Source organism: Thermobia domestica, chromosome 9 (genome assembly GCF_964235325.1).
Source record: "Thermobia domestica chromosome 9, izTheDome1.hap1.1, whole genome shotgun sequence".
Taxonomy (NCBI): domain Eukaryota; kingdom Metazoa; phylum Arthropoda; class Insecta; order Zygentoma; family Lepismatidae; genus Thermobia; species Thermobia domestica.
Genome location: NC_137462.1, coordinates 59,746,168 through 59,767,852, shown reverse-complemented (window position 1 = coordinate 59,767,852; position 21,685 = coordinate 59,746,168). Strand labels below are relative to the sequence as shown.

General features: G+C 35.7%; 1 protein-coding gene across 3 annotated transcripts in view; it reads left to right on the top strand.

The window, feature by feature from the left end:
* Nucleotides 1-225: 225 nt before the first annotated feature.
* Usp30 (ubiquitin specific protease 30) overlaps nucleotides 226-21,685 on the top strand; it is a 58,045-nt gene continuing 36,585 nt past the window's right edge. For 2 of the 3 annotated variants that reach the window (XM_081771187.1, XM_081771184.1), the window contains exons 1-4: nucleotides 226-376; nucleotides 10,376-10,492; nucleotides 14,316-14,471; nucleotides 19,400-20,070. In XM_081771187.1, coding sequence (XP_081627313.1) covers nucleotides 10,387-10,492; nucleotides 14,316-14,471; nucleotides 19,400-20,070 — 933 coding nt within the window. In that variant the 5' untranslated portion in view covers nucleotides 226-376; nucleotides 10,376-10,386. Of the gene's footprint in view, nucleotides 377-455; nucleotides 479-10,375; nucleotides 10,493-14,315; nucleotides 14,472-19,399; nucleotides 20,071-21,685 lie in introns of those variants that run through there. The other variant, XM_081771186.1, reaches the window with a different exon arrangement.

Here is a 21,685-nt window from a genome sequence, read left to right as displayed (position 1 = left end):
ATTTGATTTTTTTTCTTAAAAACATTTTTTGGATAGAGGGGTACAAATGATGTAGATCCGGGACTGTGTGAATGCCTGGGAGCCCTATATACGTATGCATAGATGGATCCGGACTCGCAAACTGTACCCACTGTCGTAATTTGCATTAAAATAATTGTAAAAGGTGAAAGAGCGTTTAAAACAATCGTTTCACATGCTACTTCATTTGTATTCTCATATTAAAAACAGGAATCACTGTATTATTTCGATCAATTGTATAATCACGTATTCTGAGAAGACAAACGCAACGCACTCCATCGAGTCATTAACATCGATAATCGATTGCGATTGGCGTTTATTTTCTGCTGCGAAGTGAGAATGTTTTAAGTGGGTGAAGGTACAGTATATATAAATATTTCATTAGTTTAGATATTAGAGTAAAATTTTATGCTTGATATTTATATTGGCACATATTAACAATAAGATATTACTGTGTGATGTAAGTGCTGTTTCGTTTTTCTACTAGCGTACAGATCATATGCCATTCATCATGGTTATCAATATTAGTAATACATAATTAAGCAATTCAAAGCAATACGTATTAGCATTGCCAGCAAAATATGTTGATATTTTATTTAGGGGTTTGTAGGTACATATTCTCCGATAATGCTATAAGTAGGTTGGAAATAGTTATTTTATTATTGCTAATTAAAGGTAGGTTACACTTTACGTCGGTTTATGTTTGTAAACAAAGTTATCGGTTTATGAGGTCATGATCAATAACAATTTGTTTCAGATAGACGCATATCAAATTTCTTTCATCATTGTGATTTCAGAAATATTATTTTTTCGGAGGAACAATTTTTGGGGGTACCTTCAAGTTCAATTCCTTGAAATTGCTCTCTATTTTAAGTGAACCTTATACTCAGACCACAGACAAGGCAGTACTTTTTATTTATTTGTTGGACTTTGTACAGCAGAGTACATCCAAAATTTCAGGCTGAAAAACTTGAAATTGTTTGTCATTTAGGAGGAAATTCATTGCCAGTATCTTAGGAAATGTTTCTTAAGAATCTCTCGGTGCACACTCACTTTAAAAAGACTTTACCGTTTTCCGTATAAATGCTGCGTCCGGAAATACGCCATAATAACCACAGTGTGAAAAACCAAAACCAACCTGTACTAGATGGCTGCTAAAAAACAAGAATGCTACTAACCAAGTCAGGGCAGGAGTGCAGAGGTGGATCCGCTGAGGTGCATCCGTAGGGAGCAAGCGCGTCAGCGATGATAGGCATGCGTGTAAACAAGGATGTCCCTAAAAACGTTAGGTCCTTCTCTTTCGATTACTTCGTGTCCTCGATAAAAAGTACTTTTCACTGTCGACGTTTGTCAATGACATTTCGCACCATCAACATGATCTTCACATCTGAAATTGTAATTCTTCCTCCATTTCATTATTTTCATTGCCTTTCTACATTTGCTACAGTTTCTGTTCAATTTCAATAATACGTGCTGCTCCACAACACACAGCTTGTAACAAGAGCTCATCCGTGGCTAAGCGGTTAGCGTACGCGCCTTTGGCGCGGGAGACCCGGGTTCGATTCCCGGCGGGAGCTCATGTGGTTCGGATTCCACGTTAATCAGTAGGTCCACGTCTCATATAGCCTCGCTGCTGAACGGGACGATAAACTCAAAATCAACTCAACTCAGCACAGCTTGTAACACTTGACAATACCATATTACACTTCTTTTGTTAGCAGGAATTTCATGAAAAGTAACAAGTTCACTTTTTCTTTTCTGTAAGTTTTATATAGTTTTCACATCTATTGTGCTCAGACTCCTCAACTTTCTGAGTTTTATTGTTTACGTTATATATATATATATATATATATATATATATATATATATATATATATATATATATATATATATATATATAGTATGGCGTTACATACGTTGTACAAAAGCAGAGGAGTGATTCCTGAGAGTAAAACAAGCAAAAAAGTTCCGGCCTGCCGAAAACATGAAAAAATGAATTTTAAATGTTCATAGCTCCAAAATTATGGGACCTACCTTGGTCGGGTCAAGACTTCACTTAGGAACTAATATGTGCCCTATCCAAACATGTATGTTTTAGAATCCTGAGGTGCTTCCATAACAATATTTATAAAGGGAGTTTGACTACGGGCCTATGATATAAAGTACTCTCCAACTACCTCCATAACAATTGATGCGTGAGTGCCTTAGGATTCTAAAACATGTATTTTTGGATAGAGCCCATACTAGTTCCTAAGTGAAGTCTTGACCCGACTACAGTAGGTCCCATAGTTTTGGAGCTATGGACCTTTAGAATACATTTTTTCATGTTTTCGGCAGCCTATAGCACGTAAACGATGGGGTTTTCGCCCTATGTTTATAGGATCTTTTTTATTTGTTTTATATATATATTGACCTAAACTAGGTTTGGTTTCTTAGAGCCAGGGCATGGTTTCAATTACAATTTTGAAACATTAGTTACTTTGACTATGTTAAAGCTTAACATATATAAAACTAAAACTTGCACTTCATACGTTAGTGTAAAAGCGTAACTTAATTAGTTATGTCCTATATACAATACATATTAGGGATATGAGTAAGTAATGTAAGGTGCGTAATAAGAAGAAAGTTAAGTACGGGAATAAGGGGCACGGCGGCTCAGTGGGAGAGCGCTTATTTCTGGTGCGACAGGTACCTGGTTTGATTCCCGCCCAAGTTAGTTTGTGGTGAACAACATCGTGTCCGTGGGTTTTCTCGGGGTTCTCCCGTTTCCTCCCACTTTCATATTCCACCAATTCTTCTTTCGTCATTCACTTGAATTAATTATCCATCTTTCTTAGCCTAACGGACATAAACGTGGGACATTAATCTGAAAATTATCATCTCAAGTACGGTACGGGAAATTAGATCAGAAATATGAAGCAATCTAACCCAAACCTTAAACATCTTCACCTACTCTGTAGCACAAAGGGCTAAGAATATATTAATTTAAGAAACTCGAAAAACTTTTTCCTTGCGTTCCGACCACTACGGAAGTATACTTGTATGAAACTCCAGATTTTTGAAGAGAAGAATCGGCTAGCATAGTTGTAAGGTAAGCAGTTACCCATTAAAGGCTAAGGATCGAAATAAGTTGTATTATTCATGGCCTGAAACCAATAGTATTAACGTATGCCAGCTTATTGGATCAAAATTTGGATGTTGACATACATGTTTTATATCCACACAGCTCAGACAATAACAACATTTTAACATTGGGCAAATTAGAATGCAGTCTCATAACGAATTTAACCATTTAATTTAGATGGAGCAATAATGTGAAAAATGATAATGTTTTAATTGGATAATTAAAACTAGAGGCATCAGATTTAGATAATTACCCAAAAACTGGTGCTGTGGTCTTATCACAAAAGCGATAACTGTCATACTGAATTAGAAGTTAAAATTTTTTATATGAGTGGAAGTTGGTATTTAAGCCGAATGATAGAACTGTGTTATCGATTCATAATCAGCATGTACTCACCAAGATTAGTTGTTGAGAACGACGAAGACGAACTTAGGGCCTTCGTGGTCACTTCAAAACTCTCTCGAGTTGACTACTACTTTTGTCCACCTGCCTTTTCTTCCTAGTTTTTGGTGGCGTCATTTCTTCCGCTTATCATTACATTTACAAGAATTTTCTCACGACTCGAAGTAGGAAGTATTTGTTATTGAGTTAACACATTGCTACTTGTCCTATTAAGAGAAACATTTTATCAGGATATAGTTTTGTGACAAAAATGTGAACGACCTAACAGCACCAGAGTGGGAATTAAGTTTTATATCCATTTGAAGTATGAAAATCTACAAAATGTTGGTATCAAAGTTAATAAAATATAATTTACCCTTTACCAATTAACTTCAGTCATGTTACAGTATTATCGTAGCATGCTGGACCCAGTTTGAACGTAAATGAAGAGAGAAAATATGTTATTCCGTGTGTGAACCAAGAAAAATGTTGCATTTACGCAATATTGACCGTTAATGGTTTTCGTCTGAGCACTATTTTCAAGTACAAACATGTATTATATTAAAGGAAATGACTTTCTGTCTGGTAGCATCATGTAGTAACTACTAAACCAATTGAAATGGTACTTGACATGATTATCAACTTTGGCCTCCCAATGCTCATATGATATTAAATTAATTCAAATGTATATCCTAAGGAGGAGCGAGGTTATAATTTTTGCGAAAGTCAGTATCTCACGAACCCGTCAAGTTGGAAAGATAAAACTTGAGTTATAAACTCCTCATTAGACATAAATGAGTACAAGTACCAGCGTTTTCGAAATCAAATGAAATCTTTCAGTTTTACGTCCCACGATTATGCCGATTGGGCTAAAGGAGACGGTGATGATGAGAAATGAATGAAATGGTGGGATGAAAAAAGTAGGAAGAAACGGAAGAACCCCGAGGAAACCCACGCACATGATGGTTGTCTACCACAATGTTCGCTTGGCGCTAGCTGGGATCGAACCATGAACCCCACACACCAGAGGTGAACGCTCTACCTCTGAGTCACCGCGGCCTCTCCTTTTTCAGGGAGAAAAGAGGCATCTATCTATAGATAGAATGTACGTATGTATTTATGTATGCTACAGCGTAACTGTAGAACACCTGGAACATTTTCAACCAAACTTAAAGTCTGTAAAAAAGACTGTAGGGATGAGACACTCCTAGCACCCGTAGGGAGTGAAGAGGGCTCATTGTGACTTATAGTGAGCCGTTGTAAACGACCACGTTTATGCGTATACTCACCATCGCTGACGTACCTGCTCCCTACGGATGCACTCCTTCGCTGCCGCTTGCTGCATTCCTGCCCTGACTCGTTTAGATAGCATTCGTGGTCTTTAGTGATCACCTAGCACAAATTGGTTTGTGTTTTATGCACTGTAGTTTTTATGACATATGTTCAGATTGTTGACATTGTATTTATACTCATCACAGTCACAAATAACGAATCGTAACCACTACCAAGTGAGCCAGAATCACTACTAACTGATTTGGGGGAGAAACTAAATAATGCTCTTGAAAACGACCGATATTAATGTGGAATACATACTTTTTGAGGTCGCTCTGATGATTGGGAACAAGTGTGATATTTAAGTACAAGTTTAGGGAAGAAGGGCGGTTAAGGCGTTGTTCTTCCGTATGTATTTCACTCATTACTTTACTTTCAACGAAGGCTTGGGCTTCGTTGCTTTTAACCTTATTCTTCCTATCATGTCAGCTGCCTTGGTAATCGTCAGGGCGGGGGACAAAATATAATCCTAAGAGGAAAAGGATTTCACATATTTTCACATGCGAAAATGGGGCATTGCAACTAGTGTTGTCTAAATTTAGAAATTTGGAACAATATTAAAGTAACTTTGCTCAACTACAATCATTGAAATATTTTACAGGTATTTCTGGTGTGCGTTTCATTTGTAATATAATAGTTGGAAGTCTATGCAGTGGCGGCTCTTGAGGTTTTAAAAATCAACAATTCCTATATATCGCGTATATTATCAATATGACTTTTCTCAAGAGCCGCCTGTTGAGTCCATGATGAACAGTAAATCTAGAATGCTTAGTGGGTAAATTATATTTTTCATTTCTTTTTGTAGTATGTTAGTTTTAACAGTACTTGTACTCTCTAGTGAATCTAAAGTTTATACCAGATCCTATAAAGTGCATCCTGAAGAGTGTAGAATAGTGAAGTAATTTAAAAATGGTCAATTATTTATTTCTTATGTAATTGCATAAAGCAGCGTGAATATAGTGGAACAGTACACTTAGCAAAAAATAAATTGCCTGAGAACGATTATTACAGTTTGTTCTGGAACTGAAAGATTGTTGTACCACATGGTAGAAGAAGAGACTCATTGAAAATATATTTCAGGGTTTATGGAAATACTTTCTGTTTGCATTTCCTTTATATATATATATATATATATATATATATATATATATATATATATATATATATATATATATATCAGTAGTGACTAAAGTATTGTGGACATAAAATCTACCTAGAATAACTTTTCCTCTTCTCAGATATCGTAGGATTTCCAAGCGTTGACAAGTAGACTATAAAGAATGCCTTTCATTAATGACTGCTACCGTTTTGTATACTCTTATTGCTATCCTGTGGTTCGCAGCGCCGATGTCGTTAAGATCTACACCTCCCGTATTTTGATTATAAATTTGTACCACTTTTGGTTACTGATTTGAGACATGCTTCTGTTCATTTCGACTATATATGACTGTTGAGTCTTCATTTTTATATTTTATTGCCAGTGTCATAGAGTTGTCATTCAACTTGACAGTAAAAGATTTGACATCGCCGGAGAAACAAATAATCGAACGTCTGACTTCCTTTCTTGTAATTTTTTTTCAAGAACGTGTGATCGGGCAACCGGCATATGGCTAGGGCTGACAACCCCAGGTGTGCACAATATTATGTTTAGCTATACTTGTTGCAAAATACCCACTTTCAATTAGCACTGATAATAAGACACATTTAACGTGAAAAAGTCGTCGAAAATTATTCTGTGAATGAATACTCCTGAATTAATCCCAGTAAGTTCAAAATGCTAGCGCTCCAAAAATCAAGTATTTTTCATTTTTTACTGATTCCTTTTGCTAAGGTTTTCTTGTTTTTCACGTGCATTCTTTTTAAATATATGGTTATATTTCTGCTTCCCAACTATAATATTTTATAAATAAAACTTTCCCGTATAATATTGGTTGTTTCATGAGAATTGAGATCTGTCGTTTAATAACAAGCTTTTATCTTTTAATGTGTATATTACCACAAAATTTACAGAAACAGATTCACAAATATTTTCCTTTACCTTGCATAAAAATACATATTATCATCGGCAGTATATAAAGTCTCTTCGGTGCATCAGGGTCATTCAAAATCTGTTTCCACGTTTTGCTACATAAAACGTATAGGCCTATTTGAATACCGTAAATTATTGCATTTAAATTCCATAAGCAAAGAAAGTTCATCTCACAATATTGGTAAATCTGTTGAAGAAGTACTCTCCATCAAGAATGCATATATTTGCTCGAAACATTCAGATAATTGTAGACGTATAAAATCCGTGCTAAGAAACAAAAATGGAAAAGTTCGGTTTAATGTAAAAATGTTTGCGTATGTGCCTAACAGTACTCAGTGGAAAATTGTCCATCTAGTATTCACTGTGGAAGTAGTACAACTAATCCCCAGAAGAATGCGCTTACCTATATTTCCCATCAATTCTGAAGTAACATCTAAGCTGTTTACTCAATGTTTTCGCTGTGGCACTTAGCACGGATTTTATATTCACTCTAGTGAGAGCTCATGTAGTTTGGATTCCACGTTAATCAGTAGGCCCACGTCTCATATAGCCACGCTGCTGAAAGGAACGTTAAACTCAAAATCAACTTTATATACACTCTACAATTAATGCTTTCTTCCTTTTTCTTCATCTTCTAATCCACGTATTTACGGATCAGGACGTTTGAGCGCAGACGATTAGGCGCGGCCGTTTGGTCGCGAGACGTTTCGGCGCAAAGCCGTATATCTAAATATGTTAATCTACGTAAGTGGGTAATAATGTGTTTCATATCGAGAACCCGGATGTTTACACACTAAAAGCCTTGACCATAAGCACTAATATAACAAAAACTCTTGTCATAAAAAATAACTGCACAACTTAAGATTTTAAAAATTCAGAAAGGTGAAACTTGACCCCAATTTTCTTAAAAAAGCGATCTTCAAAAATTAAATTTTCGTTCTGTAATAGTATGTCCTATGGTAAATAGTAACGAAAGTCTTAGTTCCAATAAGAGCTCCTCCGTGGCTAAGCGGTTAGCGTACGCGCCTTTGGCGTGGGAGTCCCGGGTTCGATTCCCGGCGGGAGCTCATGTGGTTCGGATTCCACGTTAATCAGTAGGTCCACGTCTCATATAGCCTCGCTGCTGAACGGGACGTTAAACTCAAAATCAACTCAACTCAACTCTTAGTTCCAATAAATGCTAAGTTTAGTTCTAGTAAATTTTCGTATAATGCAGGAGGAAAATATACGGGTGTAATTATTTGTTTCTAGAATATATCCTAATTTCAGGAAATAACAGTGAAACAAGAAGTAAACAGTGAAATCTAACATACATATTTAATAATTTGTTTTGTCTTATGTTTCATTTACCATGACATTATCATTCCATGACGAAATTATGGGTCAAACCCAGCTAGTCATTCTACAATGTCAACAGTTTCAAAAATTCTGTACAATACGGCGAATTCTTTCATTTGCCTGAATATATTTTCTTTTCTTGGGCGGGTCTTCTCCTCGAAGCGTTGCATTGTGTATTAAGTCCTGTTTTTAGTGTCCTCCGAAGTTAATCATTAAAGCGCCAAATCGACCAATATCGTTCCTTTATGTTAGATATATTATAAAGGATAGAAGTTTATTTTGGAGCCTCACAGGGTGCCTACAGTAAATCTGATTTGGCCCATTCTTCCTATTTCAGTGTACAGTTAGTGCCTATAAGTGCCAATTTTTATGAAATGTGAAATAATTTTCTATTAATACAATAGAATCTCAACTATCCGGCCTAATGGACATATTGAATAATAAAAAAGCATTCAATAAATACTCACTTTTTGAACCGCCCATACATAACACTAAAAACACCATTTTTATTCCAAAATGAACTCTTATTCTTTTTTTCTGACCTCTTGGTACAGGCCAGTACTTAATAAACATTTCTTATGTTTTGTGTCATGCATTTTAATAATTTATTATACAAAAGGAAAGTGCAAAAATAAAAATATGTACAGTAATGTACACATTTTAAGTCACATCATTAAAATAACTGAACATTAACGAAAAACTTACGTTTTTTTTACACATATTAGATGTCCTTATTACGTATGTCTTATTTTATTAAAAAGAAATATTCTTTTAAAACTAAGCCCCATAATACGGAGACCGGATGTTTGCGATCCGGATAGTCGAGAGTCTGCTGCAGTTCTTTCCCATTTCCTTTCAACTAGTAGAGACAAGTTGTGTGTATTGTGCAGAAACATTGCTGTGCTCAAGGTGTTATTTTTAGTTTTTGCAAAATTATTTGTGGAAATTTTTCTAAATTTCCAGTGTCTACTTTCATATTTTAGTGCCTAAACACCCGAGCTCCAGTTATGAAATACAGTATAATATATGTAGATAGGTAAACCTATTTACATAAAAGGTTTTGCGCCCAAATGTCATGAACCTCTTATGTATAGTAAACAATTCTATACTGTATTATTAGTGTTGAGAATATGTTGCATGGACATTAACATTAACAAGTACGACAGAACTCCGTGAATCTTACGCTAGTACCAGGTCAGAACAAATTGAAAAGACAACACGAAAGGCCAACGTTGCGTAAACGCAACATTAAGTTCAAGAGAAAATTCAGGATATGTGCATAAAGACTTGCCTTTTCTGTAAATAGCTTCTTGAAAAGGATCAGAATAAGTTACTATCCAAAATATTTTGCATATTTAAATACCATAATAAGTATATTTAATAAGAATTCAGAAATTAAGTTTTTAAACCAAATTCAATGACCTTACATTTCCTCGTGTCAGAGCAAAATTTAGTGCCATTAAGCTTACCAGTATGAGTAATCCTGTTGATCTACTTTTGAAATAAAGAAATAGCTCAGCATATTACTGTACGGTCTGCAATTCCGTTTTACAACTTTTCATAAAAAATAACAAGTACACCCTTAAAACTCTAGTAAAGACATTAGTCATACAGAAGTTCGAAGACAAAATGCAGCACTGAGGACTGTTCAGGATAGTTAATACGGGTGTAGGGCACTGCCTATAAAAGGATGTTTGTTAAAAAAAAAACAAACAAACTTTTATTTACCGTATCGAATCATGGTGGGTCAGTTTCTCATTCAGACTAGGAGGCAGTGCTAGATTAATTCTCAAAACAAATTTTTAAGTAACTGCAATAAAAAGCGTAAACTTGCGTTTGTATCTCGAGGCTTTATACATTCATTTAGTTTCAGAGTTAATACTGACCTTGAATGTCAGGAAAATACTTCAAAATATGCCGAAAGTCAGGGAAATCTGCTATACAGAGGTAGGTTTACGTTTCTGTTAAATGTGTAACCTATAGCAACTGAAAAATGGCTATAGTTTATTTGAAGACACTCTCTTGTCCTGGATTCAGTGTTTGTAGTTATGCCCTCTTTTATCAAACTTTTATTGGTATTTCTGTCTGCTACGTTCGTACCTTTCAAGGAATACTTTCAATACTATACATTAACCAAAATGTTCCTGTTTTAGGTTAAAGTAGAATGGAAAATGAGAAAATAGTGCTTATAGCAGGAGCGGTAATAGCAGTAGCCGTTGGTGTTTACGTAGTATGGGGACCCTCCACTCCTCAGCGAAAACGAAAAAAAGGTAAGTGACATTTTAGCATCAGTGTTTCCATGAACTTAAACTTTTGGCTACTTCGGTAAAAGTACCATCACAGAATACTAAAGATGTGATATGGTACGAAATAATGTTTGCGCGACTGTGTTTACTGCCAAAACATGTTTAAATATTATAATTATTAATTTGTTGATATATTTGTTCAGAACAAGCTTAACAACATAGATTATTTTAATAAAGAAATAGTAGAAGAAAGTTAATGCAGAGAAATACCAAAATTAATCTTTTAATTTTACAGTATTATAAATAAATTGAAAAACAGACTGGCTCTAAGGTTGAACTTCTTAGAAGAGAGTGGCTCGGGCAAACATAATAGTAAACGCCAATTCCTGTGAAATTAAATTAGTCGGTGGACTGGGTAGTAATCGGACCACAGAAAAGTATGTAGGTAGTTTAATTTCGGAAATGTACCTGCAGATGGCAGGGAAAGCTTGTTTGGTATGTCATTGCATTGAATTGCATGGGAATATTGAACCTTCTTTCCCAGCTTATTCGAAAGTTAGAAATTATGATACACCATTATGTTCCCCCTATATTAAAAATGTAAAATTTATAAAACGATATAGTTAAATATTCATAATATCCCATCTCTTGAAATGATAATTTTTTGTCTGTTATGTGTTGCAGCTTTCTTTTGAATCAAAAATACCAGGATAGGTTAGATTTGGATGAACTAAATGTAGGACTCCTCAAGTATTACATCGAAACCTATCTATATTATAAAATTGAAAGTGACTATGTTTGTGACTCTTAATCTCTTGAACCGCCCGACCGATTTCAATCAAATTTTCAACGTAGATGCGGTTCTGCCCTGAGAGTGTTTTAAGCTGTTTACTTTGACGGTAGGACTTAGGGGAGGGGGGACGTAGAAAAAAATAAATAAAACTTAATAACTCTTGAACCACCCGAATGATCTTGATCAAATTTCCGATGTAGATGAGGTTCGGGACTGGCATGATTTTTATCATTTCACTTTGGCGGAACAACTAAGAGGAGGGGGTGGAGGGGGAGATATACAAAAATCAATAAATATAAAAATAAAAGTGACCATGTTCGTGAATTAATTACTTTTGAACCACCCAATCGATCTAAATCAAATTTTCAACATACATATATGAAATTCAAACCCGGGCAGTTTTTTATCACTTCATTTTAACAGTAGATCTTAGGGGAGGGGAGGGAAAATATATGAAAACGAATAAAACTTAATAACTCTTAAACCACCCGACCGATCTCGATCAAACTTTCAACATAGGTAAGGTTCGGGCCTGGGATGTTTCCTTCATTTCACTTTTACAGTGCAACGAAGGGGAGGGGAGAGATATATGTCAAAAAAGTAAAAATAAAAGTGACTGTCTTCTGTCTTTGTGACTTCATTACGTTTAAACCACCCGACCGATCTTAACCAAATTTTCAACATAGATGAGGTTCAGATATGAGGTGGTTTTTGTCATATCACTTTAATGGTAGATCTTAGGGGAGGGGAGGGGCAAAATCTATAAAAATAAAACAATAACTGTTGAACCACCAGACCGATCTCGATCAAACTTTCAAAATAGATAAGATTCGGACTTGGGATGTTTTCTTCATTTCACTTTTACAGTGCAACAAAGGGGCGGGGAAGGGGGAGATATATGTAAAAAAAAAAAAAAATAAAAGTGACTGTCTTTGTGACTTCATCACGTTTAAACCACCCGACCAATCTTTTAAAAAAAAATTCAACATACATGAGGTTTGGACCTGAGGTGGTTTCTGTCATATCACTTTAACGGTATAACTTAGGGGGGAAGGAGGAGAGGGGAAAAATTTATAAAAATAATTAAAACGTAATAACTCTTGAACCACCGGACCGATCTCCATCAAACTTTCAACATAGATACGGTTCGGGCTTGGGATGTTTTCCTCATTTAAACCACCCGACCGATCTTAAAAAAAATTTCAACGTAGATGAGATTCTGACCTGAGGTGGTTTTTATCATATCACTTTAACGGTAGAACTTAGGGTAGGGGAAGGGGAGGGGAGAAATCTATAAAAATAAATAAAACTTAATAACTGTTGAACCACCAGACCGATCTTGATCAAACTTTCAACATAGATAAGGTTCGGGTCTAGGATGTTTTCGTTATTTCACTTTTACGGTGCAACATAGGGAGGGGGAGGGGGAGATATATGTAAAAAGAATAAAAATAAAAGTGACTGTCTTTTGACTTCATCACACTTTAACCACAAGATCGATCTTAATAAAATTGTCAGTATGGATGAAGTTCGGACCTGGGGTGGTTTTTATTATATTACTTCGACGGTAGAACTTATGGGAGGGAAAGGCGAGGGGAAAGATATATAAAAATAAATAAAACTTAATAACTCTTGAACCACCCAACCGATCTCTACCAATTTTCAACATAGATGACGTTCAGACTTGGGATAATCTTTATCATTTAACTTTGACGCCGCAACGTAGGGGAGAGGAGGGGAGGCGGAGATATATATATATATATATATATATATATATATATATATATATATATATATATATATATATATGTAAAAAAAAATGAAAGTGATTGTCTATGTGACTTTACCCTTGAACCACCTGACCAATCTCGATCAAATTTTCAACATAGATGAGGTTCGGGCCGGGGATGGTATTCATCTATCCACTTTGACGATAGAACTTAGGGGTGGAGGTGGGAGGGGAGTTGTATAAAAATAAATAAAATTTAGTAGGTCTTGAACCACGGGGCCGATCTCCATCAAATTTTCAACCTAGATGAAGTTCGAACATGAGATGATTTTTGTCATATCACTTTGAGGATGTAACTTAAAGGAAGGGAAAGACATTTACAAATGTTCGAAAATGACCGATATTAATGTCGAAATTATAGTTTATGAGGTCGCTAAGATAAACAGTGACCATTCTGATGCCATTTAAATCCAAATTAAGCCCCGCAAAAATTGTGGGAGGGTATATATATATAGTCAAAATGACCAATATCAGTGTCGAATTTATACTTTTCGGGGTCGCTGAGATGAAGAAGTACACTTCCGACGCCGTGACCCGCAACATGGGAAGGAGAGGGGATATATAAAATTAATCGAAAATGACCAATATCAATGAGCGCTTTAGTAATAGTAAACTACGAACTGTTTTTTCTTAATTTAACCCAGCGAAGCGGCTAATTAATGCTAGTTATAAATAAATTTGTACAACTGTTACATTTTATCAAAAATTTTACCTCGATTTCCACAACTAAGCACGTTTGATTAGAATTTTTACCTCGAGTTTTGAAGTTAATTGTGTTTGGTTAAAATATTAGGTCGACTTTTTGCAGTGAGTTACATTTGATGAACACAGTGTTGTTTCTTTGTAGAGTATAGTAAAGAAATGAATGTTTAGCAAGGGAATATCATTATTATCTGAATGCCACTCCTTCAAACTTCGGAACTTCTTGTAGTAAATAAAAGACAAATTCTGACCAACGCTATTATTAATTAGATAATATATGCCTTGGTCAGAATTTGTCTTTTAGTTATAATTAGTTCGAGATTCAAGATAATATTTCGTGTCTTCTACATTTAACTAATCTACATTTCCACACACAATTGCTTGAGTTAGAAGAAGGCAGCAGGATATAGCAATAGAAAATTTACTGGGCCGTTTCCAAAAGGCATTAGACTCGTAGCTATATAATTTAGTGTTTAGAAATGTCTTCATTGTGTTATATTCTAAATCTATGTATTTTATGTAATATAAAGTTATTTATTTGTGTTCTCTCTTTTTCTGCACAGAAATAAAAGGATTAGTGAACCTTGGCTATACATGTTTTCTGAACACACTTCTTCAGGCTCTAGCGTCTTGCCCGGAATTCATCGATTGGCTTGCACAACATGTTAAAAATCTAGACGAAAACAGTTTAGTTTCTACTTTACATAAAGTATTACTAGGTATGTATACTTGAAATTCTCTCTCAGGTAGAAAACTAAATGTTGAAAAGGTTTTTGTAAAAGTCAGTTGAGAGGGTATGGTCGTTTCTTGTCTCAAGAGTCTCATGTTTGATCCTAGAAAATCTAGTTTTTGATGAAAAGATCTTGTACGTGAGATTTCATCGAGTATTTCCACTATTTTCATTATACAGGGTGTTTCAAAATGAATATCGTTTTAAGGCTTTGTAGTATGTATTACAATTAACTTATAAATAATACATCAAATAAAAGAGCAGCTTAAACAGTTTCGTACGCACGTATGCGGATGCACTGTTTCCTCTGTCTGCCGTTAGAAAGCACTAGTAACAAAGATGGCGACTAGTGAGCAGATAGCTTTTTTTGTATTTTATATTTTTGCAAAGACTGAATCTGTAGTTACAGTTCAATTGTCTGTGTGGAGAATTTGAAGGAGGCACTTACAATTACGTCCTTATCGTTGCAGTTGCTACAAGACTACGGTTTACGTGCCAATTTTGCAAAAGAAATGTTGCTGCATGACGACGAAGATTTTCTTGATCATGTTGTCTTCAGTGATGAATCGATATTTCACCTGAATGTCTATGTGAATACTCATAATGTTCGCACCCTGGAGTCAGCAAACCCCCACGAGATCGTGCAGTTACAACGAGATTCCCCTAAATTGAATGTGTTATGTTCCATATCCCGACGGAAAGTTTATGCACATTTCTCTCCTATCAACTTGATGTGTGCCGTGTGACGAATGGTGCTCAATTGAACACTTGTAGCAAAAACTATTTGAGTTGCTCTTTCATTTGATATATTATGTATAATTACGTTAAATGCAGTACATACTATTATATTATTGTTAGGTATTCGGCCTTTTGGCAAATCGTGGGACTAATAAGTTTTTTAAGCCTGGAAATGTTTCTTCGATGTTCTCGATTTCAGCTTCCTCTTTCAACTCCCAATATTTTCTTATATTTTTCAAATCATCGATCACTTTTGTTCTTCCTATTCCTCCCTTTCCTTCCATCTTCCCTTGTATGGCGGTATGAAGAAGACAATTTCTTCGGAAGATGTTTCCAATTCAATTGGACTTTCTAAGAAGGATGGTGGCTAGAAGCGTCCTCTTCTATCCGTTTCAAAACATCTTCGTTTGTTACTCTTTCTGTCCATCATTTTCCTCCAAAACCACATTTCGAAACTCTCTGAATATTTCTTCTCTAACTTCCTTAATGTCCAAGTCTCTGAACCATAAAGTCCAAGCTCCATATGTACCACTTGACCAATTTCTTCCTTAGTCCAATATTAAGGCTGCTAGTTAAGAGTGACATGTTGAATGCTTCTTTGGCTGTGGCAATTCTTGACCTGATCTCTTTGGTGCAGAACGTGTCCTTCGTCAAAATACATCCCACATATTTGAAATACATACTGCAAAGCCTTAACACCCAGATATTCATTTTGAAACACCCTGTACTTATTAATTCACTACCAGAGGTGCTTATTCTTAGCACGGACTGAACAATATGTAACCTGCAACACAACTAAGTAGTGTGAGTTGTCTAACTTGAGGCTTCTGATTCTTCTGAATTGGTTAGTAATTTTTGATCCTCTGGAACATGTAGATCTCCGCTCGAGTCGAAGATTGAACAAACAGGTTCGTACACGATTAGATCTTGTGAAAATCCATCCGTATACCAACTTTGATGACCCTTAGTGACTCCTCTCCATCTGAAAATGTTACGACACGCACACACGTTCTTTTGTGTATTAGTAAGGTAGGCTAGGTATTTGCTTACCAATTTACATTCGCCACCGTTAGTTAAACTAAAGATTCCATTTATGAAAGTAAATTAATAGACTTAGATACTTGTATTGTCATGAAGATGACTTTCTTAATTTTCTGCAATTGAAACTGCTGGCAGAATTTTAATGGTAGAGCTAAGTCTCTTTCTGCTTAATAGGTAATTAATTTTCTAAGATAATTAGTTCAAATATGGCTGCCTGACTTCTAAAAACATACCTAAAAAGAACAGAGGCGAGTGTTTCTAACTTTTCCGTGCATTCGTATGTGTATGGTTCCACGAATATGTCCCGTCAGCTAAAGGAAAAGGATTATCAGTGAAAGTGAATGATGTTGAAATATATAATTGATGTTTCCTGTTCTCTTGAAAAAAGTAAACCATACATTCCTTAGGAATCTACCTTCTTAAGTTTCGGATAGAGTCTTAAGTTTCGGATAGAGATGAGGAAATTTTATTCTCAGCTCTTTTATAGATTGTGTCGTGTCCATCTCAAATTCCTGTAACAGGAATGAGCTCGGCACTGTGCACCAAATATGGGTGGCTTGTGTTTCATGTGCATTCATTTGAAAATGAAAATAAGCACATTCACCACTCTGTGGATTGATTTGTCGTGATTATCCAAAGAAGTCTTGATTGTATATGCCAGACTGAATCACAGCCGTGGCCCCGCGTAGCGTAGTCGCTAACACTGTTGCCTTTTGTGCAAGCGGTTTTGGGTTCGATTCCTGGTGTAGACACGATTGAAAATGTGTAACAGCTTTTTCAGGTCAGTCATCCTGAGTGAGTTTTTCCTGGGTTTTCCACATTCACACCAGGCAAATAATGGGGTGGTACCTAGCATACAAGTTCCAGACCGCTTCCTTTCTTTCTTCGATTCCCCCGCCTCCTTTAATGGATAATGTGCTCATCAAGGGACGTCTTTCCTCATACGTGACGACTTAAGATCATAGACGCCGGTAATACCCAGAAATGTGTATAAATAAATAAAGGGAACACAACTTTGTTTTGCAAAGAAAAGAACGTGAGTTAAAATTAGTGTCAGAAATTAAATAAAAACAAAAATAGCCGCATAGTCAAATTTATAAAAATAAATTTTTACAAAAACTTCCTGGAGTTGACTGCATTCATATCTGGAGTACACTATGTAGTTTAAACTGTCAATAAATGATGCCTCTCATCAGCGAATTCACATAATGGTTAACCAAATTACGTACTTCATCTTTTTTGGTTGTCTTATTTCTAAATTTTTATTATTATTATTATTATTATTATTATTATTATTATTATTATTATTATTATTATTATTATTATTATTATTATTATTATTATTAATGTAATATTCCAAGCTTTATTTATGTGTCTTTATCAAATTATTGTCCATTTGGTTCAGTATTTTCTTCATCGCGCAGACTTGCAATCTCATATATTGTGCGTAAATTCTTTGAAGATGCAAAACAAAAAATATTGACCTCTGTTCAGAGTTTGAAAAATATTGGGCGCCATGTCTCAATGGTGACTGGATATATACAAGTCTAGCGCTTTGTTTTTTAATGTGATATTCCCAACTTTTACCTGCCAATAGTTCTGATGTACGTACTTGGGATGGACTCACAGAAAATTATAACAAATTCCTTATAAAATCCAAAGCTTCCAATTTACTTTGAATCTCAAATATATTTAATTCCTGTTGTATAAGGGGCTTATGAATAAAAGGTCAGAAGTTTGAAATTATGTTCTGGCAACACTAACTGGATTGACAATATTAAACTGTGACATTTGTGTCCAGTAGTCTGTGGTACATTAGCCTGGGAAGATATACAATTGAACAACGCATATATATTATTCGAATTTACCATATTATTCTGAATTTATTGCAAGAAAAGATCTCCGGATGCTTTTTGTCGAGAAATTGTGATATCAGCATGCAGCTTAGATCATGTGATTTCTTCCTCTAGATTATTTTCTGTCGGGTTATCTCGAGTCTGAGATCTATGAGGGTTAGCCATGAAAAATTCGTGAGCTGAAATGGAATATTGAATGAACCGCGAATTTCCGGCGCAAAAGTGGAACAAAATTGGACCCTCAGAATTCATTCCACTCAACAAAGCAAAGAGGAAGACATTTAAGAGACATTATCTTACAAGCCTAATGCCATTGATTTCTTTTCACAATAAAACAAAAATGATTTCACTATCACTTGTAAATTTCATTCTATCTCATTTTTTAAAATTCAATGTTCTTATTGGTAAACAGTGTATTAAAGTCATTTTTAGTCTTTCTGTTTCAAGTGTGCCCTCGGAAAATATGTGAAATATACTTGGGCCCCATCTCCACCGCCCTCTAATGAAAAAACCTTTGCTTTGGAGAAAGAAGTGAATGACCTCGGCTGTGTTGCCAATTTGTCATTCAGTCGTTTTGTCTTGCTGAGTGAAGATCGTAGGCTACCTAGAATAGGAAACAAGACAGTGAACAGCGAAGCTCGTCAATCTGGCAACCCTGTCGACATCCAACTATTGGAGGATCTCGGCCAAAGCAACTTGTTCTTCCTCTTTCAAGGAAAGTACGGGAAAACATACATCGACAGCAGCGCGAGTAGGGGCACACTTGAAATAGAAAGATTCTACCAGTAAATTTACGGTCTAAACATATTAGGCATATGTATCAAATTGGATTTGTATTATGGCACCTGGTTTTCTGAACTAGTACCTAGATCACAAGATTTTTTTTTTTTTCGCTCATAGCCTCTATTCTGTGTAACTTTTATGGGGCCATGGTGACTCAGTAGTAGAGCGCTCATAGCACATGACGTCCCTGGTTCGACCCCAGATCCTGCCAAGTGGGCTTTGCAGTGGACAAACACTGTGTGGGGGAGTTTTCTTGGAGATTCTCCCATTTCCTCCCACTTTCTTGATTCCACCATTCACTCATTATCGCAGTCTCTCTTAGCCTTGGTGCATAATCATGGGACATTAAACTAAAAGAGAAAAAGAAAAAAGTTAAGAATTTCTATCTATCAAATAATCTTCATAAAAATCTGATATTCTGACTTCAGTTCAGCTTCACTACTTGTCTGTAGCATTTCCGGATGTGGTTCTCATTTTTTTTTTCTTTCTTTCTTTTCAGTTCTAAACAATAAGCATCCAAGTATTGATATTAATCCCTACACACCTTCGTGTGTAATAAAAGCCCTAACATCGCATGGATGGATTATCAGCGCCGGGGAGCAAGATGCTCACGAACTCTTTCATGTCCTCATATCAACAATGGAGGAGGAGCTCCAGAAGGTTGACGTTATGTCTATTTTCGATGCTCCTAAGTTGATAGAACCCAGTGATAATAATGAGATTGTGGTGTCAAAAGTCGTGAAAGAGAATTCATATCAAATTTTGCCAAACAGTGCTGGAGAGCCTGCGACAGTTGCCAATCGTAAGAAGACTGATCGACCCTTAGTCAATGGGAGTCCACTACGCTACCAGAAGACTGAGAAATACTTTTCAGACAAAATTTTTGGATCTTTTGATAATCTTTACTCTAAAGGTGACGAAGGATCGACCAATTCCCTGCCTGCTTCTCTGCAAGTGAAGGAGAATGGATTCTTTAATAAAGATCAAGTGAAAGCGTTACATGCGAGCCACATGGAGTTTGGCCCACGAACGAGAGGCGGGTTCTTATGCTATGACGGCATTATTAGCCGAATATGTAGAAGATCGTCACTCGCATCGTGTGTTCCTATGGACTCTCCGTTTCATGGTTTACTTACCAGCCAGCAGCGGTGCATGACGTGTGGTCACAAGGTAAGTTGTAATATTAATTGGTATATAATTAAAAAGCCAACAAAATTTTTTCAGAAGCTTTGTAATTTCTGTTTGATGGTTACTTTACTGGGATCAATTCAGCAACCAATCCTGTCGCTGTGTCGGGCAGTCACTTAATTGAAGATCGCTGACGTAAAGATTTTTACATATTCACCCAGAGAACGATAATACCAAAATCACTGTTGTAACTATTGGTGATTTATACACACACTAGCTGAAAACTAGAAAAGGGCAGTTATGTAGAAATAAAACATTATAAAACGCAACTGTGTGCACACTATTTACAATTTGAAAGAATGTAGTCTTTGCGTTTGTCATATCTTCACTTCACTTCAATTGCTAAATTTCACATATAGACAAAACGTTCCATCTTGCATAGCCTTTGGGGATTGAATGAAACTGATATAACACAATTCTAGTTCTTATCAAGGTTAGCCCAAATTCAATGTTGTATTTTTCTTCTAATAACAGTATGACTTCACCATATATCTTTCTACTTGTTTTATGACGTTTCCCTGATAAATTTGACCTCTTGTAAGTTTTGTTTGGATATGGTTCGGTGTTTTGATAGACATATTCTTTTATTCTAGTTGCTTTTATTCCTCCTAGTCATTCCAATGTAAAAACTATCGCATTGAAAAATAGCCTGATAGTCATCAACATGGACAGTGTTGTTAACAAAATAGTTTTTGTAATCCGAGAAGTGCTTTCTAGTACTTTTTATGATTTGCATCTAACCTAAAATCGAAAAACCAATTACAGTGAAACCTCTACTAACGGACACCTCCATAAAGTGGACACGTCCCGTAACGGACATATTTTGTAATCCCCAAACACTGTAATAAGAGAAAGCATATGAGCAAATATCTCTAAAGTGGACACTCTCCAGTACGGACGCGGACAGTCTTTTCTGTCTTGTATAGGTATTATTTACCTCCATATTATGTACTTTCTCTAGAAACAAGTTGAAAAGTAGACAACATTTTGCCTCCTCAATCTTCTGCTCAGCGATCTAGACGAAGTGTTTCTGTTTAACAACACTCTTATGTCCTTTGCTTGTATGCCGCTCCCACCAAACCTGTTTTAGACACAAAAGTGATTGACAGTTGCCCGCCGTTTGGGATGACACGTTATTCTACTGTCCTGCTGGAATCTCTAACCAAGCAGAAGACAAGTTTGGTATTTTTTGCCCGTGAATATGCATGCATATTGTCTTAAAGAAAAAAAACTACTGGACTGCAATTAACACAAAAATTAAAGCGACATTCTGAAAACGTAGTAAGTAGTGATAAGTGCAGAGAACTATAATATCTTATTTCTGTGTTGTGCATGGATGGATGGATTATTGGATGGCGGAGGACATGCAGGTACAGTAACATTTTTGTAATATTCGTAAATGCATACAAGATTCATGCAAAAATATTTTTTTCTAATTGCATATTGCCTTGTTCACTAATTTACGTAAGAAAATATTGAAACCTCTCTAAGGCGGACGCCTCTCTATAGCGGACAATTTTTGATTCCCCACGGTTGTCCGCTTTAGAGAGGTTTCACTGCACTTAGTACATATTATCTTATTTATTTTTATTTATCA